At 42.9% G+C, this 23431-nt stretch overlaps 3 protein-coding genes across 4 annotated transcripts in view; all 3 read left to right on the top strand.

Annotated features, from left to right (window-relative positions):
* The window catches only part of LOC127953394 (zinc finger protein 501-like), a 485311-nt gene that overhangs the window by 440989 nt on the left and 20891 nt on the right, over positions 1-23431 (top strand). The window lies entirely within an intron of this gene.
* Positions 1-23431, top strand: part of LOC127953369 (zinc finger protein 271-like) — a 137270-nt gene that overhangs the window by 93900 nt on the left and 19939 nt on the right. The gene's annotated exons all lie outside the window — the stretch shown is intronic.
* On the top strand, positions 17803-20034 carry LOC127953392 (E3 SUMO-protein ligase ZBED1-like). Its single transcript, XM_052552628.1, has 2 exons — positions 17803-18303; positions 18563-20034. Exons 1-2 carry the CDS (start codon positions 17835-17837, stop codon positions 19588-19590), a joined length of 1497 nt encoding a protein of 498 aa, XP_052408588.1. The 5' UTR covers positions 17803-17834; the 3' UTR covers positions 19591-20034.

Below are 23431 nucleotides of genomic sequence, written 5' to 3' on the forward strand. Positions count from 1 at the left end.
ATAAAGGCCTTCATAGTTCAATTTGTTTGTGCGTGTTCCACATCAAATTCTTCTATGTAAGTTATCTCCCCGGTTTGAGACATTAACCTAGTTAATTAATGTTCTCTTGCCAGTTAATTTACTAGAACTAGTGAACTTTGGAAGGCAGTGCTCAGACAGAGTGTCTGAATGTTATGTTATGGGAGAATTGCGAAATCTTGATCAAGTACAACTGTGGTTAAATCCATGTTTTTGTCTGTAGACTAAACGTGCTGAAATCTGCAGAGATCTCAATAACGTATTTTATTAATTACAGTATATATGTAAATCAATATATCTCACTCTAACGAGCGGAGATGGTTCAGTGCTAAAAGATAAAAATCTAAATAGTGCTTTGTGGTTGTTAAAGGGGTCATATAATGCTCATTTTCCCCAAGTTTAAATGATTCTTTAGGGTCTTAACCCTTGTGTGTTGTTGGGGACGTTTTCGTCCACTAGAGGGTAAAGTTGAGTTTTATTTTGGCCACAACTTTCTCTGGGTTTGAGCTAATGGAATGGTTTTTGGTGACAAATCTTATTTTGACCCATATTTTGGGAAAATTGAAAAATGTTATTTTTTTCAAAAACTCAACGGTACACTGTGGGCAAATTCACTACCCTTTTGGGATTTTTGTGGATGAAAACATCCACCAAATTAAACTGCTGTAAAAATGTATCAGATAAATATTTTCTTCAATTTTTTTTTTTGCATAAATCTATTCATCAACCTCAGTCCTGATCAAAACTATCCTTTTTTTTTTCCAAAAATTCCAAGATTTTAACTTTTTAATTACCAAGTTCATAAATGATGTCACTGATTTGGGAAGAACCCCCCCCCCCCCCCCCCCCCCCACAAAATTACATATTTCCAATATAAAAAGTGATTGTGGACTGGATATTTTTTTTACCTTTTTATCACAGTCTTGGGCATGTCAAAGATTAGTAACAACATTGGCTTTGATGCATTGTTAGTTTTTGTGCAGCATTAGATTAAAAATTTTTCTCCTTAATTTGTTGTTGGTGGCTGTTTTTGCCCCATTGACTTCCATTATAACAACATTTTTTGATTGGAAAGCCATGACACCATATAATCATGCATTCTTGATTGTTTGTGGTTTTCCCTTTTGGCAAGAGGTAAAAAAAAAACTTTTTTACAGTTGATCACTAGGTGGGACCATTAACCCTTTAGAGGCCTGTGCAAAAAAAGGCTTAGTTTCTGGCTTGTATGGAGTTATATGGAGTATAATAGCAAATTATAGTGTGTGTGTGTGTGTGTGTGTGTGTGTGTGTGTGTGTGTGTGTGTGTTATAGAGAGAGAGAGAGAGAGAAAGAGGGGGTGTGCACCTTGATGTAGAGTATCTGAAAAAAACAAAATATGCACATCATGCTCTCAGAACTACATGGTGTAAACAATAAAAAAAGAAGTGTGTTTATACACCTGCTGCCTCTTGATGGTGAAAAGTACAGATGGCCTATATGTGAAATGCTCCTCTTTTCTTGATGGTAAAGCCAGTTTAAAAGCTTAAAATTCTGTAAAAAAAATCTACTTCGCATCAAATTTATGAACATAATGTATTATGAACTAAAATGCAATACCAACTTCAAATAAGCTGCAGCTCGCTGGAGGGGTCACGCTACATAATAATTTCTAAAACTTTGGTACAAGTCAAGCCCTTTCTCGTGTTGCTTGCTGCTCTTCTCAGCATTAAATATCCAGCACGATGGCATGCAAGTGTTTAAATCCATGTACTTTGCTTTTGTTTAATCTATTCGCTTGTTAAGTCTGACGTCACGTAGCAGCGCTTCCGTGTCCAAATGCTCTATCATTTACCATGAGAAAACAACAAAAGGTGCTAATATAAACTCACAATGTTATAGAATGCTAGCGAAAAAGTTATAATATTAACTTTTAACTGTACCAGATAGCCAGACAATGAAAATATGAATATAAAAAAATATATATAAAAATTATTTGTGTTTGGGACACTGTGAGCACGGAGACTGTAGTGTATATCGTAAGTTTGAAAGAGTTTAACTTAAATTATCAATATGAATAAACAGTGCTCATAAACGGCTTCTGAGGTCATATTCTTGCGAGTTGAGGCCTGGACCCGGAAACAGCGATTCTTATGTCATCACTTAACAACCGAATACTTTCACCACCATTAAAAGGCAGCAGGTGCATAAATACACTTTTGCTTACTCAGTGGAGTTCTAAGAGCTGAGGTGTACATTGTGATTTTCTGAAATTGTCACGTTTGGTGATACAGGAAACACAGGGAGATCCAAATGCAGGTGTGAGATTTTATTAAAGGGCAAATCCAAAAGGCTAAACAGTCCAGGCAGGGTCAAAAAACCAGAATATCCAATAAACATAACAAAAACAAGAACACATGGCAAGAGCCGACTCAGGAAGGTATCACACATACGACAAGGACTCCGTGACACAGACTCAGACAGACCAGGTATAAATGCACAGAAGGATAATGAGGGAACAGGAGACAAGTGAGGAACAATCACTCAAACAAGGAGTAAGGTGACCAAATAAGGGAAGAGGAAGTGATAAGGTGACAGACACCGTGGGAAAAGGAAGAACACAACCCAGACACTGTGACAGTATCCCCCCACCCCTCCACGGAGCGGCTCCCAGATGCTCCACGATAAACACAGGTGGAGGCTTAGGGGGAGGGACGGAGGGCCAGAAAAGAAAAACATGGGGAACAGGTACCAGAATGAAAACACAACACAGGGAGACCAGGAGGGAGGAGGACCGGAGGAGGTTCAGGGGGAGGGACGGAGGGGACAGACTAACAGAGGGGAACAGGGACAGGAGTGAACACACAAAACAAAAAACAAACAATAACATGAAGCCCCCCCAGGGCGGAGCAGAAGACCACCACGTCCTCATGGTCGATGCCAGAGTCCCCCAGGGCGGAGCAGAAGACCACCACGTCCTCATGGTCGATGCCAGAGTCCCCCAGGGCGGATCAGAAGACCACCACAACCGTGTGGTCCAGGCGGAAGCCTCCCAGGGCGGAGCAGAAGACCACCATGGCAATGCCAGAGTCCCCCAGGGCGGAGCGGAAGACCACCACTGCTGTGCGGTCAAGGTGGAAGCCCTCCAGGGCGGATCAGACCTCTGTGCAGCCGGACCAACGGAACAACGAAGCTTTGGTAATCCTCTGGTGTTCTTACTGGACTCCAGAAGATCGGTATTGGCCTGACTCCTTTCGCGAAGATCATTGGTGACTGGCACTTGTTCATGAAGATCACCGGTGACTTTACTCAGTCCTTGACCATCACCGGAGACTTGACTCAGTCCTTGACCATTACCGGTGACTTGACTTGACTCTGAAAGGTCAATGGTGACCTGCCTTGTCTCTGGAAAGTCCATGGTACCTAGCCCTGAGTCTGGAAGGTCATCGGTGACTAGCCCTGACTCTGGAGGGTCAGTGGTGACTAGCCCTGACTCTGGAAGATCATCGGTGATTAGCTCTGACTCTGAAGGGTCCACGAACACCTGACTCGACTCTGGAGAGTTCACTGTTACCTGACTCGACTCTGGAGGGTCAACTGGAACCTGACTCGACTCTGGAGGGTCAACTGGAACCTGACTCGACTCTGGACTGCCTGTGGAGACGTGAGGTGCCTCCGCTTCGGGCACCGCCTCTGGAACAGCCTCGGGCACCGCCTCGGTCATGGCAATGGGAGCGGTCTCGGGCACCGCCTCGGCCTCCGGAACAGCATCGGGCACCGCCTCGGCCTCCGGAACAGCATTGGACACTGCCTCGGCGATGGCAGCTGCCTGCTCGGGCAACGTCTCGGCCTCCGGAACAGCATCGGGCACCACCTCGGCCTCCGGAACAGCATCGGTCACCGCCTCGGGGACGGCGGCGGCCCGCTCGGGAAACGTCCTCCTGGACGGCAGCGGCCCACTCGGAAACGTCCTCCTGGACGGCAGCGGCCCACTCGGGAACGTCCTCCTGGACGGCAGCGGCCCACTCGGGAATGTCCTCCTGGACGGCAGCGGCCCACTCGGGAACGTCCTCCGGGCTTTGAGGAATGGTAGACGCCTGTCTCTTCCTCCTCCGCCCTCTATGATGGCGAGTTGGTGGCACCTTGACGGAAGACTCAGGCATTGAGACTCAGCCATCTTGTCTGGCAACACAGGTGTAGATTCGGCCGTCCTGTGCAATGGTGCTGGGCTGGCGGCCATCTTGTGCTGTGGTGCTGGGTTGGCGGCCATCTTGTGCTGTGGTGCTGGGCTGGCGGCCATCTGGTGCTGTGGCGCTGGGCTGGCGGCCATCTGGTGCTGTGGCGCTGGGCTGGCGGCAGTCTTGTCTGGAGACTCAGGTGTGGTTGCTGCATCCCACTGAGCACGATGGAGCAGGTAATGGGTAAACCCCCAAAAGTCCAAGATCTCCAACCCCTTCATCTTCCATTGAGGCAAAGGGTCATCCAGGCAATCATTAAACAAGTCTTTCAGTGCTGCGTCATTATAACCTAACCCGACTGCCATTGTCCAAAACAATAGCGCCAGGCCACCCACCTCACTCCCCCTTTGACGAAGGGTGTTTAAGTTCCGGAATCTCCCCCTCCGATCCTCCATGGTGGCTGGGGAACAGATTCGAAATCCCACATCGTTGGATCTAGGCATCCTTCTGTCACGTTTGGTGATACAGGAAACACAGAGAGTTCCAAATGCAGGTGTGAGATTTTATTAAAGGGCAAATTCAAAAGGGTAAACAGTCCAGACAGGGTCAAAACCAGAATATCCAATAATCATAACAACAAAAACAAGAACACACGGCAAAAGTAGACTCAGGAAGGTATCACACATACAACAAGGACTCCGTGACACAGACTCAGACAGACCGGGTATAAATGCACAGAAGGATAATGAGGAACCAGGAGACAGGTAATGGTCCCACCTAGTGATCAACTGTAAAAAAATATATTTTTTTTTACCTCTTGCCAAAAGGGAAAACCACAAACAATCAAGAATGCATGATTATATGGTGTCATGGCTTTCCAATCAAAAAATGTTGTTATAATGGAAGTCAATGGGGCAAAAACAGCCACCAACAACAAATTAGGGAGAAAAAAATGTAATCTAATGCTGCACAAAAACTAAAAATGCATCAAAGCCAATGTTGCTACTAATCTTTAACACGCCCAAGACTGTTATTAAAAGTAGGGAAAAAATCCAGCCACAATTACTTTTATATTGAAAATAAGTCATTTTGTGTGTTTTTTCCCCCAAATCAGTGACATCATTTATGAACTTGTAAATTAATTAGCAATTAGCAATTAAAGAGTTAAAATCTTGGATTTCTTTTAAAACATTTGGTAGTTTTAATTTAAAAAAATTAAAATAAAAAATATGAATCTAATAAATTTTTGCAGCAGTGAATTTGAACATTCCACAAGGGTTAATCAAAAGACTGTAACATAGTTTGTTTAAAATTTCTCAATGGTAGTGTAAAAAAACCCAGTCAATAGCTCTTTTCAAAACACACTGGTCTGTGGAATTCTCCTTTAATGATAATGAGCTCTGTCCCTCTCTTCCATCTGTCACGGTTCATGAATTCGCATCTCTCTCTTGCCTGTTTGTGGTGGAGTCTGATTTCTGATCCTGGTCTCTTGTAAGATCGTTGTTTGGTCATGTCCTGCATGTCCGCCTTCACGTTGTCAGCATTTCTCGGATTATCACTGCTGTCAACTTCCGGATTTTTGTTTGCAGACAGGCTCTAAAAACTGCTAGGGCAGAGCATATCCACAAACTCATAGAAAATAATCAAAACAATCCAAGGATTTTATTTAGCACAGTGGCTAAATTTACAAATTACCAGACGCCACCTGATTCAAATATTCCATCAACGGTTAATAGTAATGAGTTGATGAAATTCTTCACTGATAAAATAGATAACATTAGAAATACTTCAGTTTCATCCATCGCACCCAAAGATAAACTGCAGTGCTTCACAACTATAGGACAGGAAGAGCTAAATAAACCTATCACTGTATCTAAACCAACAACATGTTTATTAGATCCTGTACCCACTAAATTACAAAAAGAGTTGTTACCTGTAGCTGAAGAACCACTTCTCAATATCATTAACTCGTCGTTATCTTTAGCTCACGTCCCAAAACCATTCAAGCTGGCGGTTATTAAGCCTCTTATTAAGAAACCAAAACTAGATCCTAGTGAACTGGCAAATGATCAGCCAATTTCAAATCTTCCATTTATGTCTAAGATTTTTGAAAAAGTTGTGTCTGCTCAATTGAGCTCCTTACTGCAAAATTATCTGTATGAAGAATTTCAGTCAGGTTTCAGGCCTCACAATAGCACAGAAACTGCACTTTTTAAAATTACAAATGACCTGCTTTTTGCGTCAGATCAAGGCTGCATCTCTCATAGATACAGATGGTTGGTCTGGGAACGCCCCGTCACGTGATGTGAATTAAGCCCGTGGGGGAAAACATTGCCTTGGCGACAATTGAAATAAACGGGAGAATCACGCCGAAGAGTTGCTATGTCGTTTTCTGTACCTCCAATAAACTAACAATTTATGAATTTAAGTTATACATCCTTCCTAATAAACACACAGAGCCGGAAAGGATTAAAAAATGGCTACAAGCAATAAATTGTGAGGATGATCAAGGGAAGTGATGGAATCCCAAGACTAAGCATGTGTGTGTGTGCAGTCGGCATTCATCACAGGCAGGCTATATTAACATCGTGATCATTATTAACGTTATCAAAACTGTGTAAGGTTGTTTCAGATAGTGGCATGCATATATAATAAGCCTTATTCTACCTGAAGCAAAACTATGTAACGTTAGCCTAGTGTCGAACATAAACCCACTTAAAAAAGCATGTGGACACGTAACAACTTAGTTTTGTGTCAGAACTTTTACACTTTCATTCATAAATTCACCCCGTCTGTGTTTGCGAAACAATTGAATCGTGCGGAATCCAGTCAAAAATAGAGCTTGCTGTATAAAGCAGAACATCACGGGAATTGGCTATTTTTGAATGAATACATCTAAATTAGGAGCTGTAAAATGAATGGTAATGTCGATATGGACTAGTGTATATGAATATTAAAGTTAAAAGAGACTACAATTGTTCTACGTGTCTCTGGGAATGAGTGCTCAATATGTGCATTTTGTCATTCAAATACACACGATGCTCGCAGTGTTTTCCCCCACGCCGACTCCGCCCTCGCCACGCCCCCAGCTATGACTAGATGCCGACTGTATCTATTGCTAGTTTTACTTGATCTTAGTGCTGCGTTCGACACCATTGATCATGACATATTCATAGATCGATTACAAAACTATACAGGTATTCTAGGGCAGGCTCTAAGATGGTTTGGATCCTACATGTCCAAACGCTACCATTTTGTTTATTTAAATGGGGAGTCATCTCATTTATCACAAGTAAAATATGGAGTGCCACAAGGATTCATCCTAGGTCACCTTCTATTTTCAATATACATGTTGTCCCTTGGTAATTTTATTAGCAAAAAAACTGAATTAGCTTCCACTGTTATGCTGATGACACTCAGCTATATATCTCAACAAGAGCAGATTCAACTTCTAAATTATCTAAACTAACAGAGTGTTAAAAATGTAAAAGACTGGATGACCAATAAGTTTCTCCTATTAAATTCGGATAAGACAAGAGATATTAATTATTTGACCAAAAAACAGTACACAGAATCTTGTAGATTACAATTTGAAACTAGATGGATGTACTGTTACTTCCTCTACAGTCAAAAATCTGGGTGTTATATTAGACAGCAACTTGTCTTTTGAAAATCATATTTCCCATGTTACAAAAACGGCATTCTTCCATCTTAGAAACATTGCCAAGCTATGAAACATGTTATCTGTTTCTGATGCAGAAAAGCTATTTCATGCATTCATGACCTCTAGACTGGGCTATTGTAATGCACTTCTAGGTTGTTGCTTCTTCAATAAACAAGACCTTACCAGGTCAAGAAAATCTGATCATATTACCCCAATTTTACAGTCTCTGCACTGGCTTACCTATTAAGTTCCGTATCAGTTACAAATTATCATTACTTCCCTATAAGGCCCTAAATGGTTTAGCTCCCGCGTACCTAACAAGCCTTATACCACGTTACAATCCATCACGCTCCCTAAGGTCACAAAACGCTGGACTTTTGGTAGTTCCTAGGAGAGCAAAGTCCACTAAAGGAGGTAGAGCTTTTTCACATTTGGATCCCAAACTCTGGAATTGCCTTCCTACCTAACAAATATTGCTACAAGTGTGACTGCATAACAATTATTAATTAATCAATCAATCAATCAATCACCTTTATTTATATAGTGCTTTAAACAAATCTAGATGGGTCTTTAATCTAGATTTAAACTGCAAGAGTGTGTCTGCCTCCCGAACAATGTTAGGTAGGTTATTCCAGAGTTTAGGCGCCAAATAGGAAAAGGATCTGCCGCCCGCAGTTGATTTTGATATTCTAGGTTTTATCAAATTGCCTGAGTTTTGAGAACGTAGCGGACGTAGAGGAGTATAATGTAAAAGGAGCTCTTTCAAATACTGAGGTGCTAAATCATTCAGGGCTTTATAAGTAATAAGCAATATTTTAAAATCTATACGATGTTTGATAGGGAGCCAGTGCAGCGATGACAGGACCGGGCTAATATGGTCATACTTCCTGGTTCTAGTAAGAACTCTTGCTGCTGCATTTTGGACTAGCTATACTTTGTTTACCAAGCGTGCAGAACAACCACCCAATAAAGCATTACAATAGTCTAACCTTGAAGTCATAAATGCATGGATTAACATTTCTGCATTTGACATTGAGAGCATAGGCCGTAATTTAGATATATTTTTGAGATTGAAAAATGAAGTTTTACAAATGCTAGAAACGTGGCTTTCTAAGGAAAGATTGTGATCAAGTAGCACACCTAGGTTCCTAACTGATGACGAAGAATTGACAGAGCAACCATCAAGTCTTAGACAGTGTTCTAGGTTATTACAAGCAGAGTTCTTAGGCCCTATAATTAACACCTCTGTTTTTTCTGAATTTAGCAGTAAGAAATTACTCGTCATCCAATTTTTTATATCGACTATGCATTCCATTAGTTTTTCAAATTGGTGTTTTTCACCGGGCTGCGAGGAAATATAGAGCTGAGTATCATCAGCATAACAGTGATAATAATAACATTATTAATAATGTTAATAATGTTCATCGTCTAGCTGACTACGTCTTAAAAATCCTGTCAAACGTGCACAAACTGACAGTCAACACCTTAAGCTACTACTAAATATTGTAGAAACATAATTTTCTGTAAAGTTGCTTTGTAATGCTGTATTCATCAACCTCATAAGCCGTTTCGTCTTGGCTCCCATCTTAGTCTTCCCTGATCCCTCACGTCAGTTCATGGTGGAGGTCAACGCATCAGAGGTGGGGGTAGGTGCAGTTCTATCCCAACATTCGTCCTCAGACGACAAGATGCACACTTGCGCATTGTTGTTGGCCATCAAGTTAGCAGTGGAGGAGTGGCGTCATTGGTTAGAAAGGTCGGGGGTACCTATTATCGTTTGGACCGATCATAAGAACCTTGAATATATTAGATCTGCCAAAAGACTCAACTCCAGGCAGGATAGGCCCTTTTTATCGGACGTTTTGACTTTTCTCTCTCTTACCCACCGGGTCCAAGAACATCAAACCCGATACTTAATCTCGCACTTGATCCATCCGAATGCCCTGTTACTCCTGAGTGTATTTTGCCCGACAAGATAGTTATCTCCACACTCACATGGGAGGACGAATCGAAGGTCAAGTTGGTCTTGGAAGGGGTAATGCCTCCACCCGGTGGAGTCGATTGTTTGTACCGGAAGAGTTACGGTTCAAAGTCATTCGATGGGGACAATGCTCCAACATTGCTTGTCATCCAGGAATAAATCGGAGTAGCTGGTTAGTTAAGCAATGATTCTGGTGGCCATTAATGTTTCGCAACATACACAGTTTTGTTTTGGCTTGCTCAGTTTGTGCCACTGGTAAGACATCTAACCGACATCCTTATGGATTACTTAATCCGCTGCCTGTCCCTTCGAGACCCTGGTCCCACATTGCGCTAGATTTTGTCACCACCCTCTAATGGCATGACGGTTGTTTTAACAATTTTGGACCGGTTCTAAAAGGCTGCATATTTTATTCCTTTGCCCAAATTACCTTCAGCCAAGAAGACTGCGGTGACTGTTGTAGACCACGTCTTTCGTTTATATGGCCTCCCGATAGATGTGGGCTCTGACAGGGGGTCCCAATTTGTGTCCAAATTTTGGAAAGAGTTCTGTAAATTATTAGGAGTTACAGTCTGTAACGCTGAGTCAGAGACGTTGTGATCCATAAGCAGCTTTATTTCAATATTCCACAGAGTAAACAGAAACAGGTCAATCAGGGGCGTTAGATACCACGTAGACAAATCAGAATCATAAACCTTGACAGAGCGTAGAATCAGGGCTGGCGGCTGGCAGGCAGAGGCGAGAGAACAAGGCAGAGGTCGATAAGGCAGGCGGCAGAGAATCAGAGTCCAATAATCAGTCCAGGTCATACACGGAAGATCCAACAGTGGGAAAACGCTCGGTAATGTCTGCATGGGCAAAACAAGACTTCGCGTTTGAGAGAACAGGGTGAGTTCCTTAACCCTTAGGGGACTAAGCCCTTTTTGGTCCGTTTTCTCTATTTTTACATTTCGGCTTATAAACCATATGTAATGAGGATGGACCACCATGTATTTGGCATCAATGGATTCAGAAGACCCTAAGCTACCATAAGCATGCATGCAATATGTCTATAAAGGAAGTATGAGTGAAAAATTGTACAATAAACTAGAGAATTTCAAAGACGAAAATGAGATTTTTGTCATTTATTACTGAAAATCCTACCTCACACAACAATAGTTAAAAGTTTTTGACCCAAAAATATATTTTTCAAACTCTTTGCTTGACAGAAATGGGTTAATGTTCAATCAAATGTGTAAAGATCAATTAAATAATTAACTTTATTTACAAACAGTCCTAGGCGTTTTTTTTTATTTTTGGGACTAAGCCCTTTTTGGTCTGTTTTCTCTATTTTTATATTTGGGCTTATAAATCATATGTAAAGGAGATGAAACACCCTGTGTTTGGTATCTATGGATTCAGAAGACCCTAAGCTACCATAAGCATGCATGCAATATGTTTATATAAAGGAAGTATGAGTGAAAAATTTTACAATAAACTAGAGAATTTCAAAAACGAAAATTAGATTTTTGTCATTTATTACTGAAAAACACACAATATAGAACAGTTTTTGAACAAAGAAAATATATTTTTTCAAACTCTTTGCTTGACAGAAATGTGTTATTGTTTAATCAAATGTGTAAAGAACAATTAAATAATTAACTTTTTTTAAAAACAGTCCTAGGCATGCCAGTGAGCAAAGCAAGGCCTCTCCAGGCCTTTCCAGTAATTGTTCCAGAGCTTGTTCTGCCGTAAATCTTTTACTGCTTGCCATTTTGATAAAACAATTCTGTAATAAAGCTGTATCTCTCTCGAATTTATCTCTTTGTGCTCGCTAACACTCCGATCAATTTCTGCTTTCTCCACGTGATGCTGATTCTCCGATCGCTCGAATTTAGCTCTTTGTGCTCGCTAATACTCCGATCGCGTTCTGCTTTCTCCACCCTGATGCTGATTCTCTGAACGCTTATTGATTACATGTCTTTTACTTTAGTCCAGCCAGCTTTTACAAGGCTACAGCAGAGCTACAGAGTCCTCTGAATCGCTAGAAGAAATACCTTCCTCTGATTGGGTTAGAAAAAGACTCCTCCCAGCGGCAATTTTTCCATTGGCTGTTGCGTGTTGAATCTGCCTAGCACAATCGTTTTCATTGGCCTGTTTACGCAGTGGTATTGCGCAATAAGGGAAGTGTTTAATATACAAACTGGACACCGCTGTTTTCAGCGGAATCTGAGGAAGACGGCAAAAAAACCCGCATCTCTCTAGCATTAATAGTTTTTGAGATAACTACACATTTGTAAAAGTATGCCATTTTGGGCGGTACCGCCTAATCCGTCCCCAGAGGGTTAAATAGGGGATGAAGATGAGCGACACCTGTGCAGGTAATCAGCCCCAGGTACGGGGTGTATGGGAAATGTAGTTTGAAGGAGGTTAATACTCAGGTGACGGTTCCCTCTGGTGGTGATCGGAGAGAGCCACAGAGGCTGTGTTTGTGACAGAGCCCTCCCCCTGCGAGCGGCTCCTGACGCGATGAGGTGATCGTCGCCGGGGTCTTCCTCGGGGTCTAGGAGCGGGTCTGTCTGGGTGATCTCGATGGAAGTCCGTGATAAGAGTGGGATCCAGTATGTCATCAGCATTGACCCAGGACCTTTCCTCCGGACCATACCCCTCCCAATCGACCAGATACTGTAGGACTCGGCCCCGGCGACGTGAATTCAGGATTTCGTGTACCTGATAGGCCTCCTGGCCATCGATGATGAGGGGAGGCGCTCTCTGGTCACCAGCCTCCTCTAGGTTCCCCGATCCTCTCGGTCCACCAGCGGGCTTGAGCAAGGAGACATGAAAAGTGGGTGAGATACGGTAATGAGATGGGAGAGATAGTCTAAATGATACTGGGGTGATTTGACGGAGGATTTTGAAAGGGCCCACGTACCTGGGACTAAGTTTCTTGGATGGTAGTCTTAGGCGAAGATCCCGTGTGGACAGCCAAACCCATTGTCCGGGCTGGTAATCTGGATGAGCTCTGCGGTGTCGGTTGGCCTGAGTTCTGGTCCGACGAACTGCTCGGAGAAGGTGAACATGAGCGCTGTTCCAGGTCTCCTCACAGCGTCTCAGCCAAGCATCCACTGCAGGTAATTCGGATGGTTCGCCAGACCATGGGAAGAGAGGAGGTTGGAATCCTAGGATGCACTGGAAGGGAGTCATGCCAGTGGAAGGTTTTTGAAGGGAATTTTGTGCGTACTCGGCCCAGAGCAGGAAGCGGCTCCAATCATTTTGATTCTGATTGCAGTAGGAACGGAGGAAACGGGAGAGTTCTTGGTTCAGGCGTTCGACCTGTCCGTTGGATTGTGGGTGGTAACCTGATGTGAGACTAACATTGATGCCCAACTGTTGGCAGAATGCCGACCATACCCTGGAGGTAAATTGGGGACCCCTATCGGAGACAATGTCCTCCGGGAGGCCATAGAACCGGAACACATTCTCACAAAGTGCCTCTGCTGTTTCGAAGGCAGTTGGGAGTTTGGGTAATGGGACGAAGCGGCAGGCTTTGGAGAAGCGGTCGATCACGGATAGGATTGTGGTTTTGCCCTGTGAGAGAGGCAGATCAGTCACAAAGTCGATGGCTATGTGGGACCAAGGACGTTGAGGAACGGGTAACGGTTGAAGAAGACCAGCGGGTAATTGATGGGAGGATTTGTTAGTGTTGCAAGTGATACAGTTTCTAATGAAATTGATGGTGTCAGTTTGCATTGAGGACCACCAGAAGCGGTTAGATAGGAGCTGGATGGTGGCGGTTATACCGGGGTGTCCTGAGCTTGGGGTAGAGTGGACCTGATGTAGTACTCGTTGTCTCAGTGTTTGAGGGACGAATGTGCGGTTCTGGGGAGTCTCAGGAGGTGGAGGTTCAATGCGTTGGGCCTCAATGATCTCAGTCATAATGTCCCATTGGATGGGTCCAAGAATGATCGTGGAAGGAATGATGGGTTCGTGGTCTGGAGTTTGGTTGTTGGATTCGTAGAGACGAGAGAGTGCATCTGCTTTGGTGTTCTGGGAACCCGGACGATAAGTGACTTGAAAATTAAATCTTGTGAAGAAGAGTGACCACCTGGCTTGTCGGTGATTCAGGCGTTTGGCAGACCGGAGGTATTCTAGGTTGCGGTGATCCGTAAGGACTGTGAATGTGTGCTTAGCCCCCTCTAGCCAGTGCCTCCATTCCTCGAAAGCTGCTTTCATAGCCAGGAGCTCGCGATCTCCAACATCATAATTCCTCTCGGCTGCGTTTAGTTTTCGAGAATAAAAGGCACATGGGTATAATTTCGGTGGATCTCCCTGACGTTGTGAGAGTACAGCCCCGAGACCTGAACTTGAAGCGTTGACTTCCACAATGAATTCCTGCTCTGGATCAGGATGATGTAAGATGGGTGCTGTGGTGAATCTATCCTTGAGGGCCTGGAAGGCGTTGAGGGCGGCGGAGGACCAGTGGAGACGTTGAGAGCCCTTCTTAACCATAGAAGTCATTGGTGCTGCGATGGAGCTGAAGTCGCGGATGAACCTTCTATAGAAGTTAGCGAAACCCAGGAAGCGTTGTAGTTCCTTGAGAGTCTGGGGTAGGGGCCATTCGACTACAGCGCGAACCTTCCCCTCCTCCATGGCTACTCCTCCAGCGCTGATTACATAACCCAGGAAGGAGATAGTCTGCTTGTGGAACTCACATTTCTCCAGTTTAGCATACAGTTGGTGCTGGATTAGGCGTTGGAGGACGGCTTTGACCTGTTTCACATGTTCCGTATACGTTTCGGAGTAGATGAGGATATCGTCTATGTAGACTATGACCCAACGATTCAACATATCCCTGAATATGTCGTTCACAAAGGCTTGAAACACGGAAGGACTGTTGGAAAGGCCGAACGGCATGACCCGGTATTCGTAGTGCCCAGTGGTGGTTGAAAAGGCCGTCTTCCACTCATCCCCTTCTCGAATTCGGATCAGGTTGTAGGCGCTTCGGAGGTCCAACTTAGTGAAGTACTTTGCTCGGCGTAGTTGCTCTAGAGCCGCTGGGACGAGTGGCAAGGGATATCGGTACTTCACCGTAACGTCGTTGAGGCCACGGTAATCTATACAAGGGCGGAGGCCTCCGTCCTTCTTCTTCACGAAGAAGAATCCTGCAGAAGCTGGTGAAGTGGAAGGTCGGATGAATCCCTTGGCTAATTCCTCCTCGATATATTCCTTCATGGCTGTGGCTTCGGGTTGAGATAACGGAAATACTCGGCCCTTGGGTGGTTGAGCGCCTGGTATCAGTTCAATGGCGCAATCGCCTGGTCGATGAGGAGGTAGCTGCGCAGCCTTGGTTTTACTGAAAGCCTCCTTGAGATCGTCATACTCTGGAGGCAGTGGAGAGGCCGATGGGGAAGTATGAGTGATCGTGGGTCGGGTGCAGGATTGGAGACAATGTTCTTTGCAATAATCTGACCATTGTGATATCTGTTTTATGGACCAGGTGATGATTGGATTGTGTTTTTCCAGCCAGGGCAGTCCCAAGATGATGGGGTTATGAGGAGATTGGAAGCTGTAGAGGTGGATCCTTTCAGAATGGAGGACCCCGACGGTGAGTTCTAACTCCTCAGTGATGGTTTGGATGCGGCCGGAGCCCAGCGGTCGTCCATCTAGGGCTGCCACTGCCAAGTGAGAGGTACACGGGATACAAGGGATGTTATGAGTCTCCATGAAAGTGGTATCAATAAAATTTCCCGCAGCTCCAGAATCAATCAATGCCCTCACCTCGATGTTAACTCCTTGAACATATACCCTGACTGGTATCTCTAACATAGAAGGAGATTTAGAGGGATAACTCACCGCAGCTGAATGTCGCGGCGGTCGAGTGGGGCATGAAGTCCGTAGATGTCCAGCCAAGCCACAGTATAAACACAGGTTGTGCTGTCGCCTGCGTGACTTTTCCTCCTCGCTTAATCGGGTAACTCCGATTTGCATGGGTTCTGGATCCGGGCTTGAGTTGTTGACCGGGGTGAATGATGAAGTGCGGTAACGTGGCCGACGTGCCCGAATCAGATTGTCTACCTTGATGGTCAGATCGATGAGTTGTTCGAGGGTTTTGCCTTCGTCTCGGCAGGCTAGTTCGGTCTGCAGCTCAGCATCCAGTCCCCTCCTGAAGTGCAGGCGTAAAGGGTCGTCTGGCCAGCCAGTTTGTGCAGCTAGGGTGCGGAATGAGAGGGCATAATCTGCGGCCGATCTTCCTCCTTGACGGAGTGCGATAAGCTGTTCACCAACCTCCTTGTCTCCCGCGGGGTGTTCGAAAACTTCTCTGAATCGGAGTAGAAATGCTGAAAAGGTGGTGAAAAGTGATCGATCACCGTTCCAGATAGCTGTGGCCCACTCTAGTGCTCTCCCCGTGAGCAAAGAACACACAAACGAAATTCGGCTGTCCTCTGTGGGATATAACGAGGGCTGCTGGTTAATGAACATAGAACATTGTAATAGGAACCCCTTGCATCTGGCTGGTGATCCATCAAACTTCTCTGGGAACGCCAAGTGCGGGCTTACTGAAGCGGGAGGTGTGACCACGGCGGCGGCCATTTGCTGAGGTTGAAGTGCGGCTGGAATGTTTCCCTCCGGGGTTTGCAGGCGGAGTGATTGGAGGGTTCGGATCATCTCTTCGGTGAGAGAGGTGAGTCGATTCAGCTGCTGCTGATGTGCTGTCAGCGCCGCGGCTTGAGCGGATACTTCTGCCGTGATCTGGAAGAAAGCCGCTGGATCAATATCTGGCGAAGTCTTCTGTAACGCTGAGTCAGAGACGTTGTGATCCATAAGCAGCTTTATTTCAATAATCCACAGAGTAAACAGAAACAGGTCAATCAGGGGCGTTAGATACCACGTAGACAAATCAGAATCATAAACCTTGACAGAGCGTAGAATCAGGGCTGGCGGCTGGCAGGCAGAGGCGAGAGAACAAGGCAGAGGTCGATAAGGCAGGCGGCAGAGAATCAGAGTCCAATAATCAGTCCAGGTCATACACGGAAGATCCAACAGTGGGAAAACGCTCGGTAATGTCTGCATGGGCAAAACAAGACTTCGCGTTTGAGAGAACAGGGTGAGTTCCTTAAATAGGGGATGAAGATGAGCGACACCATTGCAGGTAATCAGCCCCAGGTACGGGGTGTATGGGAAATGTAGTTTGAAGGAGGTTAATACTCAGGTGACGGTTCCCTCTGGTGGTGATCGGAGAGAGCCACAGAGGCTGTGTTTGTGACACATATATATATTTTTTTTTTACCGAATATGCATTAGGCAACAAGGACATATAAAGAACAGAACAAATGGAACATCTACAGGAATCAAATTTTATCAAGTATATGTAAAGCTTCACATATATAAACCAAATCTAATAATATATATATATATATATATATATATATATATATATTAGGGCTGGGCGGTATGACGGTATATTCCGTGACGACGGAATAAAATGTCTACCGTTACAGATTTTTCTATTCCGTTTATACCGTGAAGTTTAAATTAGTGGGCGTGGTTAACCTCACGTGTAGCGCGCCGGGACGTGAGAACGATTGAGAAGCTGCACACAAGCGTATATAAGAAGAAAAACATGGAGAAAGATAAGCATGCTGATAAAGAAATCCCACAAACCAATCCCGAGCAGCAGGAGGAGGAACTTGTTGTGAAACGAGGCGTGACATCAGTGGTATGGACGTGGTTCGGGTTTACAAAGGCTGACAAAGAGCAGAAAAATGTGATTTGCAAACTGTGTCACGTGAATGTAACCGTTAGCCACGGTAGCACCAGTAACTTGTTTTATCATCTAAAGGTGAAGCATGTCAAAGCATACAATGAAAGCCAACAGATGCGCTCCACATCAGGTGTTCCGTCAACCTCTGGTGCTAAAAGCAAAAAACAATCTCAAACTAGTTTGGCCGAATCATTTACCAGAGGCACTCCATATGATAAAACCTCACGCAGATAGAAAGAAATAACGCAAGCCATTACAATACATATCTGTAAAGACATGTCACCAGTTTACACAGTGGAAAAGAAGGGATTTCGTGATCTAATCAAAACGCTTGATCCGAGATATGTAATGCCGAGCCGCAAGCACTTTAGTGAAGTAGAGTTGCCGCGGTTGTATGGAGAATGCCGACGGAAAATTGAAGCGGAGCTTCGCGATGCTTTATACTTCTCAACAACAACTGATTTGTGGACAAGTCGAACTACACAGCCATATATGAGCTTAACAATCCACTTCATCAAAGACTGGACATTGTGCAGTAGATGTCTGCAGACTTCCTATTTTCCTGAGGATCACACGGGAGAGATGATAGCTCAAAGCTTAAAGGAAGCGCTTCAGTCATGGGAATTACGAGAGGATCATCAAGTCTGTGTCACAACTGATAATGCAACGAACAACATCAAAGCACTGCAACTAAATGACTGGACGCGGTTACAGTGTTTTGCTCATCGTCTTCATTTAGCCATTGGTAAGTGTCTAATAGAAATGAATAGCATTAATAGTTTTATAATTCTTTGACTTTGACTTTTATTTTTGTTTTTATTTTATTATTTATACATCTTGTTATTAGGAAGTACCTATGTTGTTAATCTTATTAATAAATCTTAATTATAGAGATAAACGTTTTAAACAGTTTTAAATGCATGCTACTTGTCTTGTGTAATTTGTCAACTATTGCTACATTTTGTTTACACATTGCCCTCTACCCTTTTAATCTATTTATACAGAGAGAGGTGTAAAAGTGCCCCAAGTTGACCGCGCAATTGGGGTGTGCAAGAAAATTGTGAGTGCCTTCTCAAACACTTGGAAAAGACAGCGTGAACTGGCCATAGCTCAGGTGCAGCTAGGCTTGCCTGCTCACAAGCTTATCACTGAGAGTCCAACAAGATGGGGATCCAGGCAACAAATGATCGAAAGGGTCATTGAGCAGGAAAAAGCCCTAACACAAGTCCTGCAAGCTGACAAAAAGACCAGACATTTGGCTCTGACATGGCAGGACATGGACGTTCTTGAATCTGTAAATAAGGCATTATGCCCACTCGTAGAGTTTACAGATGCCCTGTCTGGGGAACAGTATGTAAGCGTTTCATACTTGAAACCCGTGCTTTATCTTTTTAATGAACAGGTTCTTAAGCCACAGGATGATGACACGCAGCTCACCAGGGACATTAAGGTGAACATTCTTGACTATTTGAATGAAAAATATGCAGATGAATCCACCCAGGAGCTGCTTGACATGGCTTCCCTTCTCGACCCTCGCTTCAAAACCACATACATAAATGCAGAACGAGTGGACTACATGAAGACCAGAGCTGCAGCAGAGATGGAGAGTCTTGCAGCTGATCCAAAAAGGCCTGTCGAGGGAGTCTCAGTGCCACTAGCTGAAGATGCTGGAGAAAATTCAGAATGTCCTACTAAAAAACAGAAGAAATGTTTGGGAAGCTTCTTCAAAATTGCTTCACGCCAACGGCAAGCTGTCCCCCAGTCAGAAAGGGAGTCCATTGAAATGGAACTTAACAGCTATTTACAGGCAGTTGAAGTGGATGGTGAGACCAACCCCCTGGAATGGTGGAGGCAGCACGAGGCTAATTTTCCACATGTGGCCAGCCTGGCAAAAAAATATCTGTGCATCCCTGCCACAAGTGCTCCATCTGAGCGTGCTTTCAGCACAAGTGGGAATATTGTCACATGCCGCAGATCAGCACTAAAACCTGAGAGAGTTGACCAGCTTGTTTTTCTTGCACACAATTTGTAATTTTTTTGTTTTACAGAATTTTTTATTTATTATTAAAATTTTTGAAGTGTTTATATTTATTTGATATTTAAAAAAAAAAGTTTCAAAAAGAGTTTAAATTACTCTTGCTCAGGAAGTGTTTTTACAGTGTTTTTTTTATTTTTTATTATTATTTTTTTTTTTTAGAACAAGCGTTTAGATTCTGACATTTTCCCCAAATGTTTACATTTTTATACTTTCTGCAAAATTTGTTTTATGTTACTGAAGTTTTATTTATTTCAATGCTCTGAGAAAGTATTAATAATCTGTTCTGATATTAATAAAAAGTATGTTCTCTTTAAACTACACACATGTGGCCTATTTAATGTCATGGTGAGGTTGATCTAAAAGTTCACTCATTCACTACTAATGCTCTAAATAAAAGAAAAAATAATAAAATAAGATGAGAGCCTATTCTTTATTTTTAAAGTGGTATTTAATATATTAAGCACGTCCCTTTTGTTGATTTACCTGAAAAATTATTATTCCGTGATATATGCCGCATACCGTGAAATAAAATAACTTATTCCGTGAAATAAATTTTTGGTCATTCCGCCCACCCCTAATATATATATATATATATATATATGTATATATATATATATATATATATATATATATATATATATATATATATATATATATATATATATATAATAATAATAAAAGGCATACATAGAAGAAACATTATGCATCAGTGGTAATACCAAAAATATCGTCATAATATTTCCGGAATCTGTACCTTTTCTTGTTTTTAATTAACCTTAGAGACTTCAGACATGCATCAATTTCAATTAAAAATTTTGGAAAAGTAGGCTGCGATTTAGGCTGCTTTATCAAATGAACGCAAAATGAACGAATCGTTCAGAACGACACATCACTAGTCTGGGGTGCGTTTCCCAAAACCATAGTTGCTAACTAAGTTAACTAACATGTTGGTTGCAATGCAATTTCCCATTGCCAACCAACAAAGTTCCTAACAGGTTAGCAACTATGGTTTTGGGAAGCGCAACCCTGGTCGCTTCCCTCCAGTCCAGCGGGAGGCGCTAAACACATTCGTTTGTTTGACAAACACCATTAAACCTCAGAGGAAGAAGTTCAGTTTCGCCACGCTCTCTGTTGTTGTTATGTCGGTGTGCTCCCTTAATACAAACGGTTAGACACGTTTCTTAGAGAAAAATTTTGTTTTTGAATCAGTTCAGTAAAATACCTGTAATATTCTCATCCTAACAATCGTGACTGAGTTTTGAAGAGAGCAAGAATATCTGGAGGAGTTTATCATCTGAACTGAGATCTGCTGCTGTGAAGATGCAGTTTGTGAAAGAAGAGAGAGAAGAGAACACGAGTGAACCAGACACCAGCACAATTAAACACGAGGAACCAGAAACCTGGAGAATAAAACTCGAGGAACCAGAAATAAAACACGAGGAACCAGAAACATGGAGAATAAAACACGAGGAACCAGAAACCTGCAGAATAAAACACGAGGAACCAGAAACCTGCAGAATAAAACACGAGGAACCAGAAACCTGCAGAATAAAACACGAGGAACAAGGAGGTTGGTGTTTATTCTTCATTCATTTTTAATGACAGGGTTTTTCCTGGGTCAAATTTGGTCTTCGGTGGTGGCTGACCGACATGGTCATCCACACACAGCAAAGAGTACCCTAGTACCCACATGTAACGTTAGACCCCTTCGCGGGACACTCTCGCTAGGTCCGCCCGCTCCCGCGATGTTTGTGTTCGCTCCCGCGGATTTTATCTCAGAGCTCATGAAAAATGTAAACAGTTACTCAGACTAAATATTCGTTCAAGTTAACATCCAGAATAAGAGATTTTAAACATGATTGCATTTAAATAATATGAAGTAACCGATGCTAAACCAAAGCACCACACGGCAAAAACATTGGGTATTTTTTATTTATTAGCGTTATAAAACTTTAACCGTTAAAACAAAACCGAAACTAACGGCACCTCGGTTTTTAAACGCAGGCAAAGCCTACTGCATACATGCACCAAACGATTAACAAGGATCTGTACCATTACATAAATAAACAGAGAACTTTGAAAATACAATTTTAACAAAATAAATACAAAACGAAATCAATAAAACAAAATTGAATGCTTTTAACAAAAAATCTCACACACATTCACAACCCAGCCGGCATTTCAACGTTGATTCAACGTTGAAACAACGTCAGGTACCATGGTTGAATCAACGTTGAAAAACCTTTCGATTTTGCAAATTGGATCAACGTTGAAATCACGACGTTGATTCACCGTTGAAATCGTGACGTTGATGTACGGTTGAAATCACAACGCTGATTCACTGTTGAAATCCCGACGTTGAATCAACGTTGAATAACCTTTCGATTTTGCAAATTGGATCAACGTTGAAATCACGACGTGGATTCACCGTTGAAATCGCGACGCTGTTTCACCGTCTTACCTGCATTATGGGTGAATTAGGGTCGTGCTGCAGACCTGGGATGAAAGCTGAATGAGGTGTTGATTTTGAAAAGTTAATCAGCGTTGATAACACGACGTTGTTTCCCCGTCGTACCTCGTATATAAATACACCTAGATCCTAGTTGGCATTTACATCAACAATGTACATGCAAGGCTAAAAATCTAATGACTGACAGCAATGGCTTTACAAACAACTTCAATAAACTACCACATGCTCAAAATTGTCAAACAGCAGTTAAATTTTGGAAACATACTGAATAAAACAGATGAAAATAATCCCACACTTTATTATGCAGAGTATGCATGGAGGTAATGCTAAAAACATGTAGTAGAACAATCCAAATACAATAATATTTAAAGGTTTTTGTAAAATAATTTGGCACATAAATGCATATTTTTTTGCAGCACTTACAAGACAAACCCTTGTACCTTTATGACTGAAACCAGTGGATCTTTTATTTTGGTGGAATACTACAGTTTCTGTCAAAAACATGTTTTAGTAATGTGTCTCATTTCAAGTTGTGTACATTTGTGCAGTGAAAATGTGTTGCACAGTACGAGCAGGGAACCTTCAACCAGTTGATTTCTAATGGGAACCCCCCCGGACTGTGTCTTCTTTACCGTGGGGAATGCAGAATGAGATTTCTACCGCAGGGCACTCTAAAATGTGAGAACCTGCAGCCTTAGTGTATACAGTGTGGTTGTGCTTCGGGTGATCCTTGAAAGTGTCCCAGCGCTAGGTCCATTCTGACGCCGTCCCCTCCACTCTCTCCCACTTGTGCACTTTCTGTACCGTCCTGTATAAACATTTACATTTAATCATTTAACAGACACTTTTATCCAAAGCGACTTACAAATGAGAAGAACAGAAGCAGTCAGGTGTACAAGCGAACAACAACAGTATACAAGTGCCATGACAAGTCTCAGTTAGTCTAGTACAGAACGCATAGCCAGGTTTTTTTTTTTTTTTTAAATATGAAAGACAAGAAAAGAAGGAAAAGTGCTAGCATTAGTTGGTTAAGTTCCGGTGAAAAAGATGAGTCTTAAGATGTTTCTTGAAAATGAGAAAGACTAAGCAGTTCGGATTGAGATTGGGAGGTCATTCCACCAGCTGGGCACAGTCCAGGAAAAGGTCCGTGAGAGTGATTTTGAAGCTCTTTGGGATGGCACCACAAGGCGTCGTACACTTGCAGAGGGCAAACTTCTGGAGGGAACATAAGATTTAACCAGTTTGTTTAGGTATGTCCACAATGTTTCACAATAACTTTGATATTGTGAAATATATTTAACTGAAAACTGAATGCAAAATAAATCACACAATATTTTCACTTTACAGTTCAGTAACAGTGAGGTT

Source organism: Carassius gibelio, chromosome B3 (genome assembly GCF_023724105.1).
Source record: "Carassius gibelio isolate Cgi1373 ecotype wild population from Czech Republic chromosome B3, carGib1.2-hapl.c, whole genome shotgun sequence".
In the NCBI taxonomy this organism is placed as follows: domain Eukaryota; kingdom Metazoa; phylum Chordata; class Actinopteri; order Cypriniformes; family Cyprinidae; genus Carassius; species Carassius gibelio.

What these genes read in the sequence shown, in the direction of transcription:
- LOC127953392 (XM_052552628.1), top strand. Translation starts at nt 17,835, where the DNA reads ATGTCACCAGTTTACACAGTGGAAAAGAAGGGATTTCGTGATCTAATC. An exon ending in TCGTCTTCATTTAGCCATTG is followed by an intron (nt 18,304 to 18,562) that starts GTAAGTGTCTAA and finishes CTATTTATACAG; the next exon opens with AGAGAGGTGTAAAAGTGCCC.